An 18,075-nucleotide genomic window follows, 5' to 3' on the forward strand; every position below is an offset into this window, starting at 1 on the left:
TTGCAAATGGCAAGATTTCTTCTTTTTAATGGCTGAGTAGTATTCCATTGTATATATATACCACATCTTTATCCATTCATCTGTCGATGGACATCTGGGCTCTTTCCATCGTTTGGCTATTGTGGACATTGCTGCTATGAACATTTGGGTGCAGGTGTCCCTTTGGATCACTACGTCTGTATCTTTGGGGTAAATACCTAGTAGTATAATAGCTGGGTTGTAGGGTAGCTCTATTTTCAACCTTTTGAGGAACCTCCATACTGTTTTCCAGAGTGGCTACACCAGCTTACATTCCCACCAACAGTGTAGGAGGGTTCCCCTTTCTTTGCATCCTCACCAACATCTGTCATTTCCTGACTTGTTAATTGTAGCCATTCTGACCGGTATGAGGTGGTATCTCATTGTGATTTTGATTTGTATTTCCTTGATGCTGAGTGATGTTGAGCATTTTTTCATGTGTCTGTTGGCCATTTGTACGTCTTCTTTGCAGAAATGTCTGTTTATGTCTTCTGAACGTTTCTTGACTGGATTATTTGTTCTTTGGGTGTTGAGTTTGGTAAGTTCTTTACAGATTTTGGATAGTTCTAAGGTTATGTATATTAATCTCCAAGGGGCCTGGAACACATAGCCTCACAACAGAGGTAACTGAACAAACATGAACAAAATGGAGGGCCAAAGATGGGAATCAGTACTGTCAGCACTCCTACAGGAGCAAGAGTCTGCAGTAATTTTTAAGGGATGAGACCAAAAAGTTTGAGAAGTACTAGCACAATAGGTCTGCAAATTGGGAAGCACAGAAGATACTAATTTCAGCTCTTCTCCTCCTGGCTACATGACACTCCTTCCTCTATCAGGTAGGACCCAATGATAACTAAAGTCCAAGAAAAGTCTGTTAATTTTATATTCCTTACCTTGAAATTGTAGATTTCATTGTAACAATCAGCACTTTTCAGATACCAGGTTATATTCAAAGATACGTCACAAGGTTCTCCATCAACTATAAAAGAAGAAAACTTTGTGAATAAAGATGATTCCCAAACAAAGCATTTTTCCTAAACTGCTACCCCACATTCTATTTTTCCTGCTAAATTCAGATACTCAAAGACCATCTCTTCTCCGAATACAAGGTACTGAAGTAATTATATGTAAAAAGAACTGGACATTCTTCAGATAAAAGTGAGTACTGTTGTTCACAAAAAAAGTTTTTGACCTGCTTAAGTGTATCTACTTTTATGCCTTAAAACCTCAATTTCTGGTTCTCTGTTGGAACAACCTGGAAGTGATAAAGCAGACCTAAGTTAAAATCAGTCTTCTATTATCATTCAAATATTTACGGAGCAGAGCAAATTAAGTATACAAAACTACATGACACTGTGTCAGGTCGAAGAGCACAGGATTCTTAACGAGGCTACGTTCTAGTTGGAGAAACAAGGAATAACATTAGGGATATCACAAGGCAGTATTCAAAATAATTCCACTGAGGGAAAAAATTAATGGCTTAGACCTTGAAAGATATCAAAACTAGACAGACATAACTAAGAAAAAAAAGTAAGCCTGGCTGGGGAAGGTAGGAAGAGCAAAGGCATAAATGAAAGACTCTTTCCAAAACCCACCATAAGAGAGGCCTCAAGGAACCTCATGAAGTCAGAGTGGCCTCATAACTCATTAAACATAGCTTGGAACACAACATTCTATTGGACCAAGGCATTAGTCCAAAAATTTGAGAGCATAAATCTGACTGTATCACTGTTCAGCTGTCCCCCCTGGATGTCAGTTTATCTTTGACTCCAGCTGCGTTATGGAAAATATACTAGAAAATACCTGCTTTATGCAAATGTGACAAAGATAAACATGACTGCATCTAGGAATCTATTTTTGGTTCTTTAACAAAAGGCACACACCTAAAATTATAACCTTTCCCTTTTCTTTGTTTTAAATTGTTTTCTCAAATTAATTTTCAAGTGACACACTTTTACAAGCTTCAATTAAAATACAAAAACTCTGATGTGCTAAATAGAATTTATGGAAATGATAAGAAGGATATTTGCAATCTCACTGTAAACTATTGAGAAGAACCATACAAAGATGGGATTAACTAAATAGACACCAATAAGAAAATCCCCCAAACAGAAGATCTGCAGAAAGACTTGGCTGCAAAAAAAACCTATTTATGTTAAAAGACACCATTCAGAACTTTCAATGGGTGGCTTTAAGAGATGAAAATGGTCCCAAAAATTTCATGGAAAGCTATATACCACAGCCCTAAAAGTATAAAATCAGAGACAAGGTAAATGTGAGAAAGCAGAAAAGTAACAAAATGAAAGACAATGTAACTTTTTAGGAGCCTCAAATCCTCCAGAAAAATGAAATGTAAACATTGCAAAATATGCAGCTTGCTTGCTTAAGTTGGCAAAGCACCATTTGATCAAAATACAGGTGAGAAAAGACTATACATGATAAAAAGGTAGAATAGCATGCAGGCCGTCAGGCTATTCCAAAAGACCAAATACTGCTATCCCTAAAAGTTACTCTTATCTAGCCATACCAACCTCACAAGACAGACCAGTTTGTCTTGGTAATCTGATTTAAACCAAACTTAAGAAGAGATTGTGTTTTCCTGGATATAGTCTATTCTGCATAGAAATTTTACCAGTCCCCTTCACTCCTGTTTGACTGTAAGCTCAGTGAGAGAGGACCTTTTCTATCACTTCCCTACTGTCTAAAACGATGCCCGGCACATAGTAGGTTTTTAATAACTACTTACTAAATGATTAAAACAAAATCATCCAACTACAACTTATAACTTGGCACTTTCATGGAGAAAGATGTGCATAGAAGCACACATGGATGATCTGAACTGTTATCCCTGATCCTGAAACAGTTACCCAGGACCATTTAGTCCCTAAAATAAACACAATTTCAAAAATAAAAGGAAGCCTTTCTTTAACATGCAATAGGATGTTCTGGATTCAGATCCAGTGGTTTTCTCACTGGACAGACTGGTTTTTTCTATATAATCCCTATCCCCTGGTAATATCTTTGAGCTTCCTCTTCCAAAGACCCAAACAGTAAAATACTCCTTCTGTGAACAAAGGTTTACTGAACCTATTCATTCAGAGCCAAAGGTCTGACAAACCTAAGTCATGTGTTCAGTAAACATCTAACAAGCACACAAAAGCAAAGTCAGTGGTACCTCTCGGACACAGGACAGATTAAAAGACCACACAGATAATCAAACAACATAATTTGTCTAACTGTATACAGTAACACCAGAAAAACAAGATAAGAAAATAAATTTCACTCAACTATTCCGAAGATTACTCAGTGAAAACACCTTAATTACACTTCAGTGTTTATGCCTCAATAGTGCCAGAGTATTAAATTTCAAAGCTTGTGATTAGAGTAGGTCAGAGATAGAAACTAGATAATTTAAAGTTTAAAGATTACTTAAAAACTCAAATAAAGGGGCGCCTGGATGGCTCAGCCGTTAAGCATCTGCCTTCGGCTCAAGTCATGATCCCAGAGTCCTGGAATCAAGCCCCGCATCGGGCTCCCTGCTCGGCGGGAAGCCTGCTTCTCCCTCTCACACTCCCCTTGCTTGTGTTCCCTTTCTCGATGTCTCTCTCTGTCAAATAAATTAAATAAAATAAAATCTTTAAAAAAAAAAAAACCTCAAATAAAAACTTCATGAAATGCAAAAACTCACATTTCAGGAAGATAGTGGTATTTTTGAACAGGATCTTTCCAAAACTAAAATAATTTTTCCCCTGCAAGATAAAGGAGAGAAAGATAATTAGCATCAGATCACTTTAATTCCCAAGGCAGAATATAATTGTTATAAAAACCTAAATTTATAAAATGATTGTTAGTTTTCTTAACAACAACAACAAAAATACATCAATATCCTTCCTTTTAGTAAAATTCAACCATATCCAAACTGCAGAATTTTGTAGCTTGGTGCAGACACAATTTTTCCCCCACAGGCCATGAAGCAAGGACTCTAGAAGAGAAGTTGCTAGAAACCCCAACTTAAATCTTCATGGGAGGTACTCCTTAATCAGTTTATTCCCTTTACCCTCTAATCACTGCTCAGAATAACCCAATCATTTCTTCAAATAAACTACTGTATGAGCAAATAGACAAATTTAACTAGTAACCATCTTAGCAACAAAACCTAAAAGTCAGAACCTGAAGATCGTCACCAAATTAACAAAAGCTATAATACTTGCCATATAAAAGCTCAAATAAGATTTAGACATTAAAACCAGTGAACAAAGCAGAATGAAACAAAAAGGCCACCGTGGTTTCAATAGGACAAAATGCTTTTTGGCATTTCCTGCGTGCATCTGATTTGTTGGCTCAGAGGACTACAGCTCTTACTCAAATCAGGTTTAACCGGGGGCCGGGGAACAGAAAGGATCAACCTTACCTAGTAAATCGTCCAAAAGAAAGACTACCTTTACCATATAAAATTTTAGAATTTCTTCCATTTCAGCCACTCTCATATTAGAATACATTTTTTAAGTGCCTAGGCTTTCTAATCACACAGCAAAGCTTAGAATAACCATTACGAAGTTCAAATGAAATCAAACAAATTCGTAAATAGAATCATCCAGTAACAAAAAAGTGCGGAGGAGAAAAAGAAAGACACCTACTTACAGCTCTCATCCAACTCGGGGTCACCGGATTCTGTGAAACTTCGGCTGAAAGGGAAGCCGCTCTCTACCTATTCATCAACTTTCCCGTCTCAAGTAAGGCATTCAAAGTTCTCTCTGACTTAGGTGTTAAGAAACCGCTCCACCATTCTCCGCTCCTGAAGTGCCCCTAACTCCCGCTAACCTACCCACAGAAGTGCACGGCTTTCCGCTCCAGGGGGGTGGGTCCCTGCTAACCAGCGACACAGACGCTCCAAGCAATTCCACCCCTTTGGAAGCGGACTTTTGCGGAACCTTCATGGACCCCTAGGGCCGCCGTAGCCCCACCCCTTGCTCCTCCAGGCTCAGTCGCTTCTGAAGTGAACACTCACCGAAGGCATCGGAATGTGCCACTTGGATCGGTCGGCAGCGGCGGCAGGTGACGGTCCTACACTGAGGAGCGACAATGGGGACGGCTGAGCCCCCAGAAGAAGAAGAATGACAGGCAGCACCTGAAGCCACGCAGCCGCCGCCATCTTCACAGCCGCGGAGCGCCTACCGAAAGCATTTCACCTTCTTCCGGTTCGCCCCGCCCTCTTCCGGCTCTGCTCTGGGGGCGGGATCATCCGGGTCCTCGAAACCTCGCGGGGCTTGTTTGTTTTGCCACCTAGCAGCCCCTCCCTAAGCCCTCCGTCACGACCTGCGTTTTAGACCGTACAGCGCAGGCGTCGTCCGTGGTAACCCAGTCACCTTATATCTTTACGTTGTTCACCAAAAGCCGTCTTCGCTTCGGTCGGCTCTTCTCTCTCCCGGCCATTAAAGGGTCTGGGGACCAAGCAAGCTCCCAGTGTAGCGTTTGGCTGTCTCCTCCGGTTCGCCCTAGCCTCTCATCCCTTCTAGATCAAAGTCAGACGCGGGGGCCAGAAGTCTGGGAAAGCCGTAAGTCCTCCTGTTTGGCGTGTAGTAGTGAGTTCTCGGTTTTCTGGCGGTATTTAAGCAAAAACTGGAATTTGGCAGTGGTAGAGTATAAGCATTTAGTACAGTAGATATGCCCTTTATAAAGACCGTTCTAGTCCTGAAAAATATGATGCTGCAGAATTTGGCCGGGGAACATCAACCTTCAGCATAGAGCCGGCGGCACTTTTATTTAAAACAAAAAACTGAAAAAGTGGGTCAGTTTTCAATACCTGTGGCATGACAGTCACAGAGATAAACCACAAGTTTGGCGGTCTCGGTACTTCCTGGTTCTCACGCTCTTGACTTTTATTCACTAGGGCTCTTTGAGTACACGCCCCCTCCACTGCAAAGACGGTGTTGGTTCCCAATGAAAGTAGTTCCTCGTTGGGCTCCCGTAACCGAGAAAATTAGGCCAACTAAATCCGTGTAGAAACGCTAGTTTGGGTTTGGAAAACCCAGGAGTAAGTGCAGATTTGCTACTCTTTAAGGACCTGGAGAGCATTCCATTTCCCAGGACCTGACAGCGGTGAAGTCCGGCCAGCGTTTTAGAAAGACCGCCCTTGGCCTTGGCCTTGGCCTGAGAGCTGAAAGCCGGTGGGATTGCCTGGGAAGCCATGGAAGCTGCTGGGAAAGAGGAAATCAGGTAAAGCCCCAGTGGACCTGCAGGAACTGAATCCAGACAGCTGGGGATGGATAGTACCTGAAAGCAACATTCTGGTTTTGAAGGTTTTACTGATTTTTGAATGGCGTCTTGCTTGCCTGTTTCATATTAGCGTACTTAATCTTTACCATTTTTTTCAATTCCCCAGAGAATTAGTTGATATTAATAGCCCCTTATAAAATACTTTCAGGATGGTTTACAAAACAGCGGAAGAGTTGTGATCAGAACTATAACACATGAATTTCAAGCATGTTGCTTTCTATGTTCAGCTGTACCCCATCTTGTATTGTTACAGAGCTCATTCTTCAAAGATGGGAAGCAAAGACTGCAAACTTCTCTCATCTTTGCACTCTTGATTAAAAGAAACAGTGACAAAGACTGCATCGGTGAAGGATTTGATGATTTCCAAGAAAACAGTTTTTTAGTACAGCCAAGTGTATCTGTGTGGGCTTGTTTTCCTAATATCTTGAAATTTGTGTTCAATCATAGTTTTTCTACTTAATCATAGATATGCTGACTACAGCTTTATTCAGCAGCATGTCTGCTTGAAAGCCAGCGTGTTTCCCCCTCCTTACAGCCTACAGTTGTTTTAATCCTATGGAAGCTAATTTATTTTTTTAAGATTTTATTTTTAAGTAATCTCTATACCCAACACGGGGCTCACGAACTCAGAACCTCAGATCAAGATGCTCCACCGTCTGACTAATCCAGCCAGGTGCCACTAGAGGCTAATTTAAATACGTATTCTCTAATCGCAATATACATGCATCTTATTCATGTTCTATTCCAGAAACAGCTGTTTTGGGAACGCGATTTTAAAAAGCGCTGGCTCCTAATTGTCAGCAGCATCTTAAAAAGCAAAAGATTTTCCTTCTACATCTGTTTCTATTATTCTAGCCCCTCGCACATACTTCTGTTAAAGCATTTGTCAGGTTGATTTGTGCTTGTCGATTAGGCTCTTGTAGGAAGCTCAGACACAGTCCTTCATATCTTCCTCAGAGCCCAGCAGTCAGTAAGAATATTCTGAAAGTATTTTATTGAATAAATAAGTGGGTGGATTGTTTTTATTTCGTTTGGGTTTTTTGTGTGTTTTGGCTTCTGATTTTTCTGTGAATCTGAAGTCACAGCCTTCAGTCATTATTTTAAAAGAACCCTTCTTTATAAGTGACAATACTCTTTTTCCAGTGCCTCAGAGTAATCCCAGAACTTGATGTTTTGTTGTTTACCTTGTGTGATTCACAGAAGGATGTTATTCTGTAGCACACATGCTATCGTGGTATGTTATGGCCATGACACAATTTTGTATTGCAGAAGTTTATTACCTGTGTTCATGCTATAGTTAGAGAAGGAACAAAAATTGGTTTCACAAACCTTGTAGAAAATACGTTTCTTAAAATGTCTTTTTATTTAGTGTTGAAGATGAAGCTGTGGACAAAAACATTTTCAAAGATTGCAGCAAGATTGCTTTCTACAGGTAAGGAGAGGAAATGTATTACCTAGATCAAGACATTTTAATATTGCAGTGTTTATAGGCTTTTTAAGGAAAGAGTCAATTAGGAAATGTAATCATTAAGAAATTCATCAGGAGACATTCACCTTTATACACTTCCTACTGTCTTATTTAAATTTCTCAATAAACACATATTTTAAAAGTTTATATCTTTGAATAGATAATACTTTTACAGGTTTCAGAAGTCAAATAATACAAAAAGATACACTTTGAAAAGTGTTACTCCCATGCCTGTCCCCTGTCACCCCATTCCACATCTTGTCCCTCTAAGAAACCAGATTTATTAATTTCTTATTTATCTCCGAGTATTTTTTTGTATATACATATATTGTTATATCACTGCCTTTCTTATACCAAGTAGCTTCCTATATACACTGTTATGTTCTTCTTTATTTTCTGCTTTATATTTTATTCTGAAGAGTTCCGCATGAGTATATAGAGATTGTCCTCTCTTTTTATAGCTGTGTAGTATTCAGTTGGGTAGATGTATTATGATTTGTTCAGTCTCCTTCCTATTGCTAGATCCTTGAGTTTTTATTCTTAGCTATAAAATCATGCCATGATGAAAAGCTATATATATATATGTCATTTCCTACACCTGCAGGTGTATTTATAGGATGAATTCCCAGGAATGGTATTACTGCATCAAAGAATAAATACATTTAAAATTATACCTATTACCAGAGACCCCTCCATAGGGATTGTACTGTTTTGTACTCCCATCACCACTATATAAGATTACCTGTTTCCCCGGGGATGTACTGTATGGTGACTAACATAATATAATAAAAAATCATTAAAAAAAAAAAAAGATTACCTGTTTCCTCAGAGCTTCAAAAAATATTTCTTTCTTTTTTTTTTATAAAGATTTTATTTATTTATTTGACAGATAGAGACAGCCAGCGAGAGAGGGAACACAAGCAGGGGGAGTGGGACAGGAAGAAGCAGGCTCATAGCGGAGGAGCCTGATGTGGGGCTCGATCCCATAACGCCGGGATCACGCCCTGAGATGAAGGCAGACGCTTAACCGCTGTGCCACCCAGGTGCCCCTCAAAAAATATTTCTTTAAAATCTTTTTGTTGAGTGTCTGTCTTTGTGTGTGATCCTAAACCTCAAACCACCAAACATTGTATCCTATGTTACAACTTTCCAATTTATTCACACTGCTGTAAAGGAAGAAAATCAGATCACTGAAATTCTGAATAGGTACCTTAGAGGGAATTCTATAGGGAACTCTTGGTCATTTTGTTAAGTCCCTGGATTGTATTGGATTTCTATTAGAATTTATTGAGTTTCTATTAAAGTATGCATTTCATGGAAAGAGGAAGGAAATTAACAAGCTAATAAATGTCATCTATGAAAACTGCCCCACCTTCTCAGTAAAGGGAACCATCCTTGGGCAGTGCTATGTTGAACAATTTCATTCATATTATTCTTATTAGTACTAATTTTATTAGCACTCTAATAACAAAGTACTCCTGATAGTACTTTATTAGAGTGCTAATACTGTCTGGACCCAGTTCATTTACTATCATAGTAAATTTTAATGACTTCCACATGGTAATATAGTCTGTTGGATGCTGACAGTCACAAATAATTCTCAGGTATTTGTATTCTGTATATCTGCAGGCGTCAGAAACAGCAGCTCTCCAGGAGATCCACGTATCAGGCATCACTAGACTCAGCCACAACAGGCAAAGACAGCACCAAGTTCCGAATCATCAATGAAACAACCAAGGTGAGAGAGAAGTATTTTCTACAGAGAATTATTTGTTTCTATATTAAGTTGGGTTTGAATGAAGTAAATTTCCACAAAGCCTAATCAAAACTATGTATGCTTCAAAAATAAACGTTGTTAGAGAAGCAGTGTCATCTTTTTCATATCTACACTAATACTACTTTAAAAGTAATGTGAATATTAACTTACAGATTGCCTGTGTATCACATGCTTTCCTAAATGTTTTACAAATGTTATTTCCTTTTAATTAGTCCTCATGATACAGAAAAGTGACTAGAAAGTCACCTGCTCAAAGTCGTGCAGCTGGTAATCAGAGTTTTCACCTGCAGCTGTCAACTCCATCAAGTACCCATGTTCTGTTTCTGTTACACAGTGTGCAGTTGAGCATGCAGCCTGGGCAAGGTACAGATTCAGGGAGTGTCCAAACCTCAAAATGTGGGTGGGCCAGGGGAGCAAGGGACCAAGTAGTTGAAAACCTAAGTCACAAATGTTCCATCTCTTGAGCTGCTTCACTAGCAGGTCACCCTAGTGATTACATACTGAAAGGATTAGAGCACTATATTAAGTACTTTTTCTCACTTGTCAAGTCACCTTGCTACTTCAGGTGGGCCAGTCACGGAGGAAGTGCTATATGGGCTGAGCCAGGAAGTGGGACTGTGCACAAGTACCCATGCTTCCAGCCTGACCCTCACTTCCAGATCCTCACTGTCTTCTAAGAAGGCTTCTCAAACCAAAATCTGGCTTAACTGGTAGTTCATGTAACTAAAAGACATACTTAAAGCCATGCAATCTAGGTTCCCTAACAGGTGACTGAGACGAAAGCCCCCCTTTCCCTGCAAAGCTGGGAGACATCTTCCTGTGGCATAGTTCCCACCCTGTGGTGCTGCACTGAGGAGCTTCTTGAGGGAAGACAGAATAAAAACTGTTCCACATCAGAGGGTTCTCTATAACATCTGTAAGACCTTTAATTTAGCAAGGGGTTCCAACTTTATTCCCAGAAAGGAGGATCAGTTGCACACTGAGGAAGACTACCTTCCTTACGAAATTTAGAAAATGTAGCTATTTCATAGATGTGGAATTTTCTAACATGCTTTTCTTGCCCGAATTCAAAAGAAGGGCTAAAATCATAGCAACAGTTCTGTGTTCTCTATCCCTGTCCCCAACTTCCAGTTACTTAAGGGTGTATTGTAGTAGCAGTATATTTAGTTCATGTCTCTTAACTACACTGATGGGATGGTTAACCTTTCTCTGAAACCTAGTGCTGCTTTTATGTCACCTATTTTTTTCTGGAGGAATTTGCCCCCCTTGCTTTTTAATGCCTTTGAGTTCTCAGTTCATGGTAGCCCCCTCCCCCCGCCAAAGTCATAGGTCCTCTACAACTGATCCAAGTCTGTAGTAATGATTGTGTTTAGCATAGTTGGATAGCTGTTCATGGGAAAACATGAAGTAGCACGATTTCCTTCCTGGGGAGCCACCTGCCCTTTGCATGTGGTCTAATAGCCTGACACCCAGCCAGACCTCTGTATTCAGAGTCAGCAGAAGCAGTTGGCTCCAGGAAATGCAGGGAGTCCACTAGGAACCTTCCAGGAGTGAGAGTCATTAAGCCTGCCACCAGATGTCAAGTACCTTCCTTTTTTCTTTGTTTTTTTGTTTTATGTTTTTTTTGTTCTGGGTTTTTGTTTTGTTTTGTTTTGTTTTATTTTTGTCATTTGGTCATTTTCCTTCCTGTCTCCAGTGTGTCTAAACCCAGATCATTGTAGCTATCCCATAGTCAGGGCAAGAATCACTTTCTATCCTTGGGGAGCCTCAGTATATTGACCATCTGAACATCCACTATCATGAAGACTCATGGTAAAGCAAAGTAAATGAGGCAGAAATACTCTGTGGGCCAAAATGCGAATGTCCATGCGTCTTGATACCAGTGCAGTTAGTGGTGGGTCCCCACACACAACCTTTTACAAAACTGTAGGTCAATTGTCTACACACATCCCTCTTTGGAGCCTGAAAACATGAGAGACAATGCTGTTCAGGTCAGGTGCCAGAACCAGAGCCCACTAGATCTAGATGCCTTCCAAGGAAAGGAAGCCACAGTCCAGGAGGACCCACAGAATCTCAGCACAAGACAGCACATGGCTCAGAAGGGAGTCGAGAAGCCCAACAAGCAAGGGCAGGGTATTCAGGATGTCAGCAACGTGCCTCCCAGGACTGAGAAATTTGAGGACCCCTGGGAACAGACTTCATGTTCAGGTATTAGAAACACTGGGGCTGCATTGAGAATCTGGATGTTTCAATCTCAGGCAAATGTATATGTTTAGGGGGTCACCCTGAAATTCTGGACTGAATTCCAATTTAATGTCTTCCTTGTCACTTGAAGTTGAGATGACTAAGAAGGACTCAGGATTTCATGTCCTCTGTCAGTCTGATAAGGATAACGAGGACCCGGACAGTAATCTCTAAAGTTGTCTGAACCTTATATCCAGCTCACTGTATAGACAAGCAGCCTCCATTTGAGGTGGTTTCTGGGACGAAATGGTGTTTCACGGGAGATTTCACATTAGGGCATGGTATAGGTGTGGTCTGGAGATTTAAAACAAGCTGCACATATCTACTTACTCAGAATGATAGCTTTTTACTTCAGGTTCAGAGGGATAGAGACCAAAGTCTAAGAGGATCATATTCAGCCCACAAGTAGCAGTTCTCAGATTCCACTGATCCAGCAGATTCTGACAAACCTAGCATTCTTAGCGTCTGCCTGCCCCCACACCATCACAACTCTTAAAGCAGTAACTTTGTTGTCAAGATCTGTTGTTAATTTTTGAAATCTTCTTCTCAACCCCCTTCCCCCAATATAAGCAACCAGGACACAGAACCAAGCTTCATTCAACATTGTCTTAGCTCGGGCTGCCATAACAAGATACCATAGACTGGGTATCTTCAACAGGTACTGATTTGCCATAGTTCTAGAGTCTGGAAAATCCAAAATCAGGGTGTCTTTGGGGACCCTTTTCCTGGCTTATAGACTGCCACCTTCTTAGTATATTTTCAGGTAGTGGAGAGAGAGCTAATTCTCTGGTTTCTTCTTCTAAGGGCACTAATCCCATCATAACCCCACCTTCATGACCTTATCGAAACCTTTTCATTTCCCAAAGGCCCCATCTCCAAATACCATCATATTGAGGGGTAGTGCTTCAAAATATGAATTTGGAAATGGGGGAGACACAGTTGAGTTTGCAGCAAACATGGGGGACATGGTCATGTTACAGAACAAGCTGAAGTGTGGCCCTGTGTGTTGTCTCCAGCTCAGGGCATCTAGGCTTTGAAGGAAAGCCAGTTGTAGGTTAAAATGCATCGGTTTTCTCACAGAGGGTCCCAGTATAGTATGTTGCCTATTCCTGATGAAAAAATAATCAGGTAGATATTTGATAAAGAGACTGCCAAAAGAACATCTAAAAAGAAAGCTAACAGTAAAATATTAACTACTATTTAGAGCTGGTTTTTTCTGTTATCAATTTTTTACCTTCAGTGAAAATTTGACCTGGATTGAGAAACAGGGAAGATCTAGTCTTGTGACTTCAGAGCAGAGCAATTTATTCTATCCTCTGAGTCTAACTAAAAAGCCCTGCTAGCAAGGCTATCTGGAACAGAGCTATGTGTTTGACCTACTTTATATTGCCAATTTTGATGCTTTTTTACGACATGGATGACCTTTTAGCAACATGTTTACTTTCCTTTGCAGCCTGTTTGCAAGTTTTCACCAGAGACTCCTCTTCTGGCAGCATCTCCAAGGATGCAGGGATATCTCTGAACACCTCCATGAAGTTACCCCTTGCCTTTGCCTCTAAGCCTGATGAAAATGGGATTCTGCCCAACCAGCCACCTCCTGAGCACTTGTTAGCCAGTAGCGTTTCTGCAGAAGTGGCCATGAACAGGCAGCTAGCTTGGGAACTAGCCAAACAATCAGAAGCACACCCGGACAGGCTAATTGTCCTTGGGGAATGGGCTAATGCGCAGCGTGAACTTGCCAACATTCTCTGTAGAGAATCAGTGCTTGCAGTAAACCAACTGGCTGCAACAGTGGGAGGGGCTATAGTGCCCTGTGACAATTAACGAACTCTTAGACAGTCCTCTGAATCCTGGGAGATCTTGGTCAACAACTTGCTCACTCTTGTAGGCCTTTTAGATGAATTGTTCCTTAGAGTATAGTGAAGACACCTGGTGCCACAGGAAAGGCAAGATCTGCATCCATCAAGGAGAAATTGACGGGGTCATAATTTCCATTCCTAATACCCACTGCCATTTTAATATGTGTTCCAGGGCTGTTCTGTTAACTCAGTCACAGTCTCTACTGGTTGTGATTCCCAGTTCTGGGTAAATAACAAATGTCGTTTTAATATAATTGTGATCAGTCCACTACTTGAATACAAAGACAAGTCTGTTTCTACCACCATGGTTTTTACAACCTGATATTTTTGCCCAAGTGGCCAAAAATAACAACAATAAACTAGATTTATGGATGACAGACTACCAGGTTTTGTTTTTATTAAGTATGAAAGAAATCAGATAGGAAAAGAGAATTAATACTCTTTCCCAGACTATGAGAAGTGAGCCTCTGAATAAAGCTTTATGAAAAACCAAATGGAGATTTGTAGTATTAAAAGGAACCTCTAAAATGGATTCCTTTCTCTTGAGGATTTATCTCTTTTTCTCTGTATAGGTGGACATTCATAGATTTTAAATATTTTTAAAGGAGCAAAGTCCATACTGTGTCATTATTTAAAATGCTCAGTTACATGTTTCTTCACTTGTTTTACATAAATCCATCTTGCTGCAATTTGAGTCTAACTCCTAGTTTACCAGTTTAACATATCTTTTCATTGTCATTTCCAGTCATCACTAACAGGAGGAAGAGATTCCATCATTTATTTGTATATTACTTTTCCATAAATGTCCAGACAGGGTAAGAAGAGGAATATAGAGAAATTCTTAATGTGTTAGAGAGAAGAAAGAGACATTCATGTCCATGCTTTTTGACATGAGCAATGTTTCGGTGGAAGAGTAGGGCAATAACTGGCAATTGAGAAACCCCGAGAAGTGGTTTTTAAACCATCAACCACAGAGCCCAGGTCTCCATGGCGGTGTCTCAGGGCTCGATTCAGGGAGGGGCTCAAAGTTAGGGGCTCCGAGCCACTCCCTACTGTTTTTAACCCAAGTAGCTTTATTTATTGGAGTTCTGAACATCTTTTGCTGTTTAAAAAAAAAAATTTTTTTAAGTCAATAAAAACAGCATGAGCCAGATCATAGAAACAAAACCTACTAATGTCTAAGGTGATGATATGCTTGGAACATGAAAGCCATGTTGGTAATGGTAGGAGATACCAATGAATCTGAACATCAGCCTTGAAAAGGATTACCTATTAGAAAAAATCACTTGCTTAATTGAGCTAAAATGAAAACAAAATGGAGCTTTGACTCTGATTTGTGTGTTTGGTTGTAAAACATCATTATGGTAAGAGTAAAAGCAGGGTTATTAACTGCCTCCTTCTATAATTAGGATTCCTTCCTGAGCTGCAGCCTCAAGAACAGAACATACAGACCAATCTTTGGTTTAAAAAAAAAAAATTGTTCTTAAAAAGAACTATTTTACTAGAACCGGGAGGATCTCTGAGCGCAGAAACTAGGTGCATTTGTTCTTCCTACGGAGGCAGCTGGTGTGCCCTCTGCTTAGGATCTTCTTGCTCCTTTTGCCTACCCAGAGTCCTGCTCATCCCTGAAGGTCCTGCTGCTCCAGCGACAGCCCAGAACCCCTCTCCTCACGGTCATCATCAACATTCCCTCTTGTTCTCCCGCAGCACCGTCCTTGTCCTTCTGCCTCAGCGCTTACAGCATGCTCTGTGTTTACTGTGTTTCGTTTCTAAATCGCAATTTCCCTCTAGGAGTTTAGTCATCTTTTTCACAGCACGTCACAATATTAGATGCCAAATAAATGTTAGTTGAATTTGAGAGAGCAATGGAAATAGAGGTCTCACTTAGGAGATAACGCATAATCTAACAAAATTTCAACTTTAATTGTATTTGAGCACATTTTTAAATCTTAGGATTCTGATGGCACCCTTGAAGTAATTAAATTTACAAAAAAACGTTAAACATGAAAGGAATAATTACAGTATGATTAGGGTGGGGGAAGGATGATGCCGGTCCAAGAGTATCAACTTCCAGCTGTACATAAAATAAGTTCTGGGGATTCTCCTGTACAGCATAGTGATTAATAATACTCTACTATATACTTGAAAGTTGCTAAATGAGTGGATCTTAAATGTTCTCATCACATTACGTGATCTAATGCAATTGTTAGCTAATGCTACAGTGGTAATCATCTTGCAATATGTAAGTATCAAATCAACACGATGTACACGTTAAATTTTTACAACATTATGTGTCAATTATATCTCAGTAAAGCTAGAAAAAATAATTATGCTGTGCTCACTACTACTCTACTATAACCCTACTTTAAGAATTATCTGTAAAAGCAGCCGCAGCCACCGTACTTTTTACCTGGTCACTCTTAAGTGTCATGTCACCGCTTAAGTGCCCTGACTACTTTCCTGTATTTCCAAGAGACAAAGTTCCAGCAAAAAAAAAAAAATTTTTTTTTAGCGCTGTGATAGTCTCCCTGCTTCCTATCTTACTTGCACCACACAGTACATGTTCTCCACTAGGTCACGCAGCCTGCCCAGCTTAGCCTTTCATTGAACAGATGTTAGAGTAACAATACATGTACCCAAGTGTAACCAGACTTTGGCATCACATGAAGGATTTAATGAAAGATTTGCTATCAATCACTGCTATAGGCACAGCGGTTGAAAACTGTCAAAATATTTCTCTGATCAAGCTTTTTTGAGAAAGACTAGAGCTCTGTGTTGGAGTTGCTTGCTATCACTCAGCATTCTAAATAATTTGATTTGGGGAGAGGAGTCTCATCTAACATTGGCAGGTGATACTTTATACTTTTGGGTCCTTTATTTGGCAGAGAGAGTTGGTAAAGTGAATCATAAAGTAGATGATATTTCTATAAGATAAGCATGGAGGTTTGGAAGCTTGGGCACATTTGACCCCTTTTTAAAACTGCCTGTTAGAGGGGCGCCTGGGTAGCGCAGTCGTTAAAGCGTCTGCCTTCGGCTCAGGGCGTGATCCCGGCGTTCTGGGATCGAGTCCCACATCGGGCTCCTCCGCTGGGAGCCTGCTTCTTCCTCTCCCACTCCCCCTGCTGTGTTCCCTCTCTCGCTGGCTGGCTGTCACATAAATAAAAATCTTTAAAAAAAAAAAAACTGCCTGTTAGAGTAAATCAAAGGGGAACAATAGGTTAGAAAAGCAAATTCTCAGGTGGAGCCCCAGAACCATACCTTAAGAATCGGTAGAATAATAGAATGTTCCATAGGCTGGGTGCCCATTGAAATCTCTAAGGAATTGCAGAAGGCACTGAAAAATGGGCAGGTTCACTGAAATGCCCAACGACTGCAGAATACCTATGAAGAGAAAACTTGTCATATGAAACTAAGATACTACTTGGTCTCTTCCACCATTCTCAAGTAAACTGGATTTTCTAACTACATAAATGAATGGAAAACAAAAGCCCATGAGATCCTAGATGTTTTTTATTAAAGATCCATGTCTTATTCTAATGTATATATGAATTATAATAAAGATGACTGCATATTAAAAAATACGTTTCTCTGATCTAGATGTCTCAAGGTAGCCACTTCTATTCTCTTGAGGTTTGTTGTTGTTTTGTGTTTTATTTTTCAAATCCTATATTCTCTATAATTCTGTGTTGCTTCCATGTCCCACTGTGGGCAGAATTTTACCTAAATTCCCCAGCCTCTTAAGAAAGCTGAGAGTATCCCAACCTCTTGCGAAAGTTCCCCAAGCCTTATTCCCAGGTATACAGGAAATGCCTTGACTTCAGTACAGCAAGGCTTAATCATCTATCCTAGGGAACCCCAGTGACCACTCTTATTCTCTATTCCTTTCCATTCTGTGGCTTGTTATTCTTCATCTTTCATTCAGCTGGAATGCAGTTGTCCTAGTTTTAACACCAAGCTCTTAAGATAGCTGCAGTTTGTCATAGATACAGGGCCATAGGTCCCAGCTATGGCCTTTCCAAGAGCAGTTTCAGTTTATGCCCGTCATTCAGTATAATTATTAATAAAGACCTCTGTCATCCTTAAAGTTCCTGGTATGGACAATTATATGTTTGCCTAGCCATAGAACACAAAGAAGGTATTTCTGGCTCTACCGCAGGTATAGCCAAACAAGTACAAAGATTAGGGAGCATTTTCCTTCATGATTCCCAGTGTTCTCCAGTGTACTTGGCCTATAATAATTCAAACATATCTTCTTTTTTTAAGGATTTCATTTATTTGAGAGAGAGAGGGAGGAAGAAGCACGAGCAGGGGGAGAGGGCAGAGGGAGAAGCAGACTCCCTCCCAGCAAGGCCCTCCGGGATCATGACCTGAGCCAGAGGCAGATGCTTAACCGACTGAGCCACCCAGGAGCCCCAAATGTAGTTTCTAATTAT

General features: G+C 40.3%; 2 protein-coding genes across 8 annotated transcripts in view; one reads left to right on the forward strand and one right to left on the reverse strand.

Annotated features, from left to right (window-relative positions):
* The window catches only part of TMEM87A (transmembrane protein 87A), a 41,777-nt gene extending 36,475 nt beyond the window's left edge, over positions 1–5,302 (reverse strand). For 2 of the 3 annotated variants that reach the window (XM_087859118.1, XM_087859117.1), the window contains exons 1-3: positions 5,027–5,302; positions 3,707–3,767; positions 912–997 (exon numbers count right to left, since the gene is read on the reverse strand). In XM_087859118.1, coding sequence (XP_087715244.1) covers positions 912–997; positions 3,707–3,767; positions 5,027–5,170 — 291 coding nt within the window. In that variant the 5' untranslated portion in view covers positions 5,171–5,302. Of the gene's footprint in view, positions 1–911; positions 998–3,706; positions 3,768–4,659; positions 4,931–5,026 lie in introns of those variants that run through there. The other variant, XM_087859119.1, reaches the window with a different exon arrangement.
* A 23-nt stretch (positions 5,303–5,325) lies between these two features.
* The window catches only part of GANC (glucosidase alpha, neutral C), a 74,417-nt gene continuing 61,667 nt past the window's right edge, over positions 5,326–18,075 (forward strand). For 3 of the 5 annotated variants that reach the window (XR_015723146.1, XR_006775175.2, XM_045771380.2), the window contains exons 1-4: positions 5,326–5,573; positions 6,080–6,234; positions 7,664–7,726; positions 9,392–9,500. Coding sequence is in view for 3 of the 5 variants with exons in the window: in XM_045771380.2 (XP_045627336.2) it covers positions 6,206–6,234; positions 7,664–7,726; positions 9,392–9,500 (201 nt within the window). In the remaining 2 variants the exon portion in view is untranslated. Of the gene's footprint in view, positions 5,574–6,079; positions 6,235–7,663; positions 7,727–9,391; positions 9,501–13,236; positions 13,441–16,538; positions 17,273–18,075 lie in introns of those variants that run through there. The other 2 variants (XM_045771399.2, XM_045771391.2) reach the window with 2 other exon arrangements.

Source organism: Ursus americanus, chromosome 36 (assembly GCF_024610735.1).
Source record: "Ursus americanus isolate L20-20 chromosome 36, mUrsAme1.1.p, whole genome shotgun sequence".
Classification (NCBI taxonomy): Eukaryota; Metazoa; Chordata; class Mammalia; order Carnivora; family Ursidae; genus Ursus; species Ursus americanus.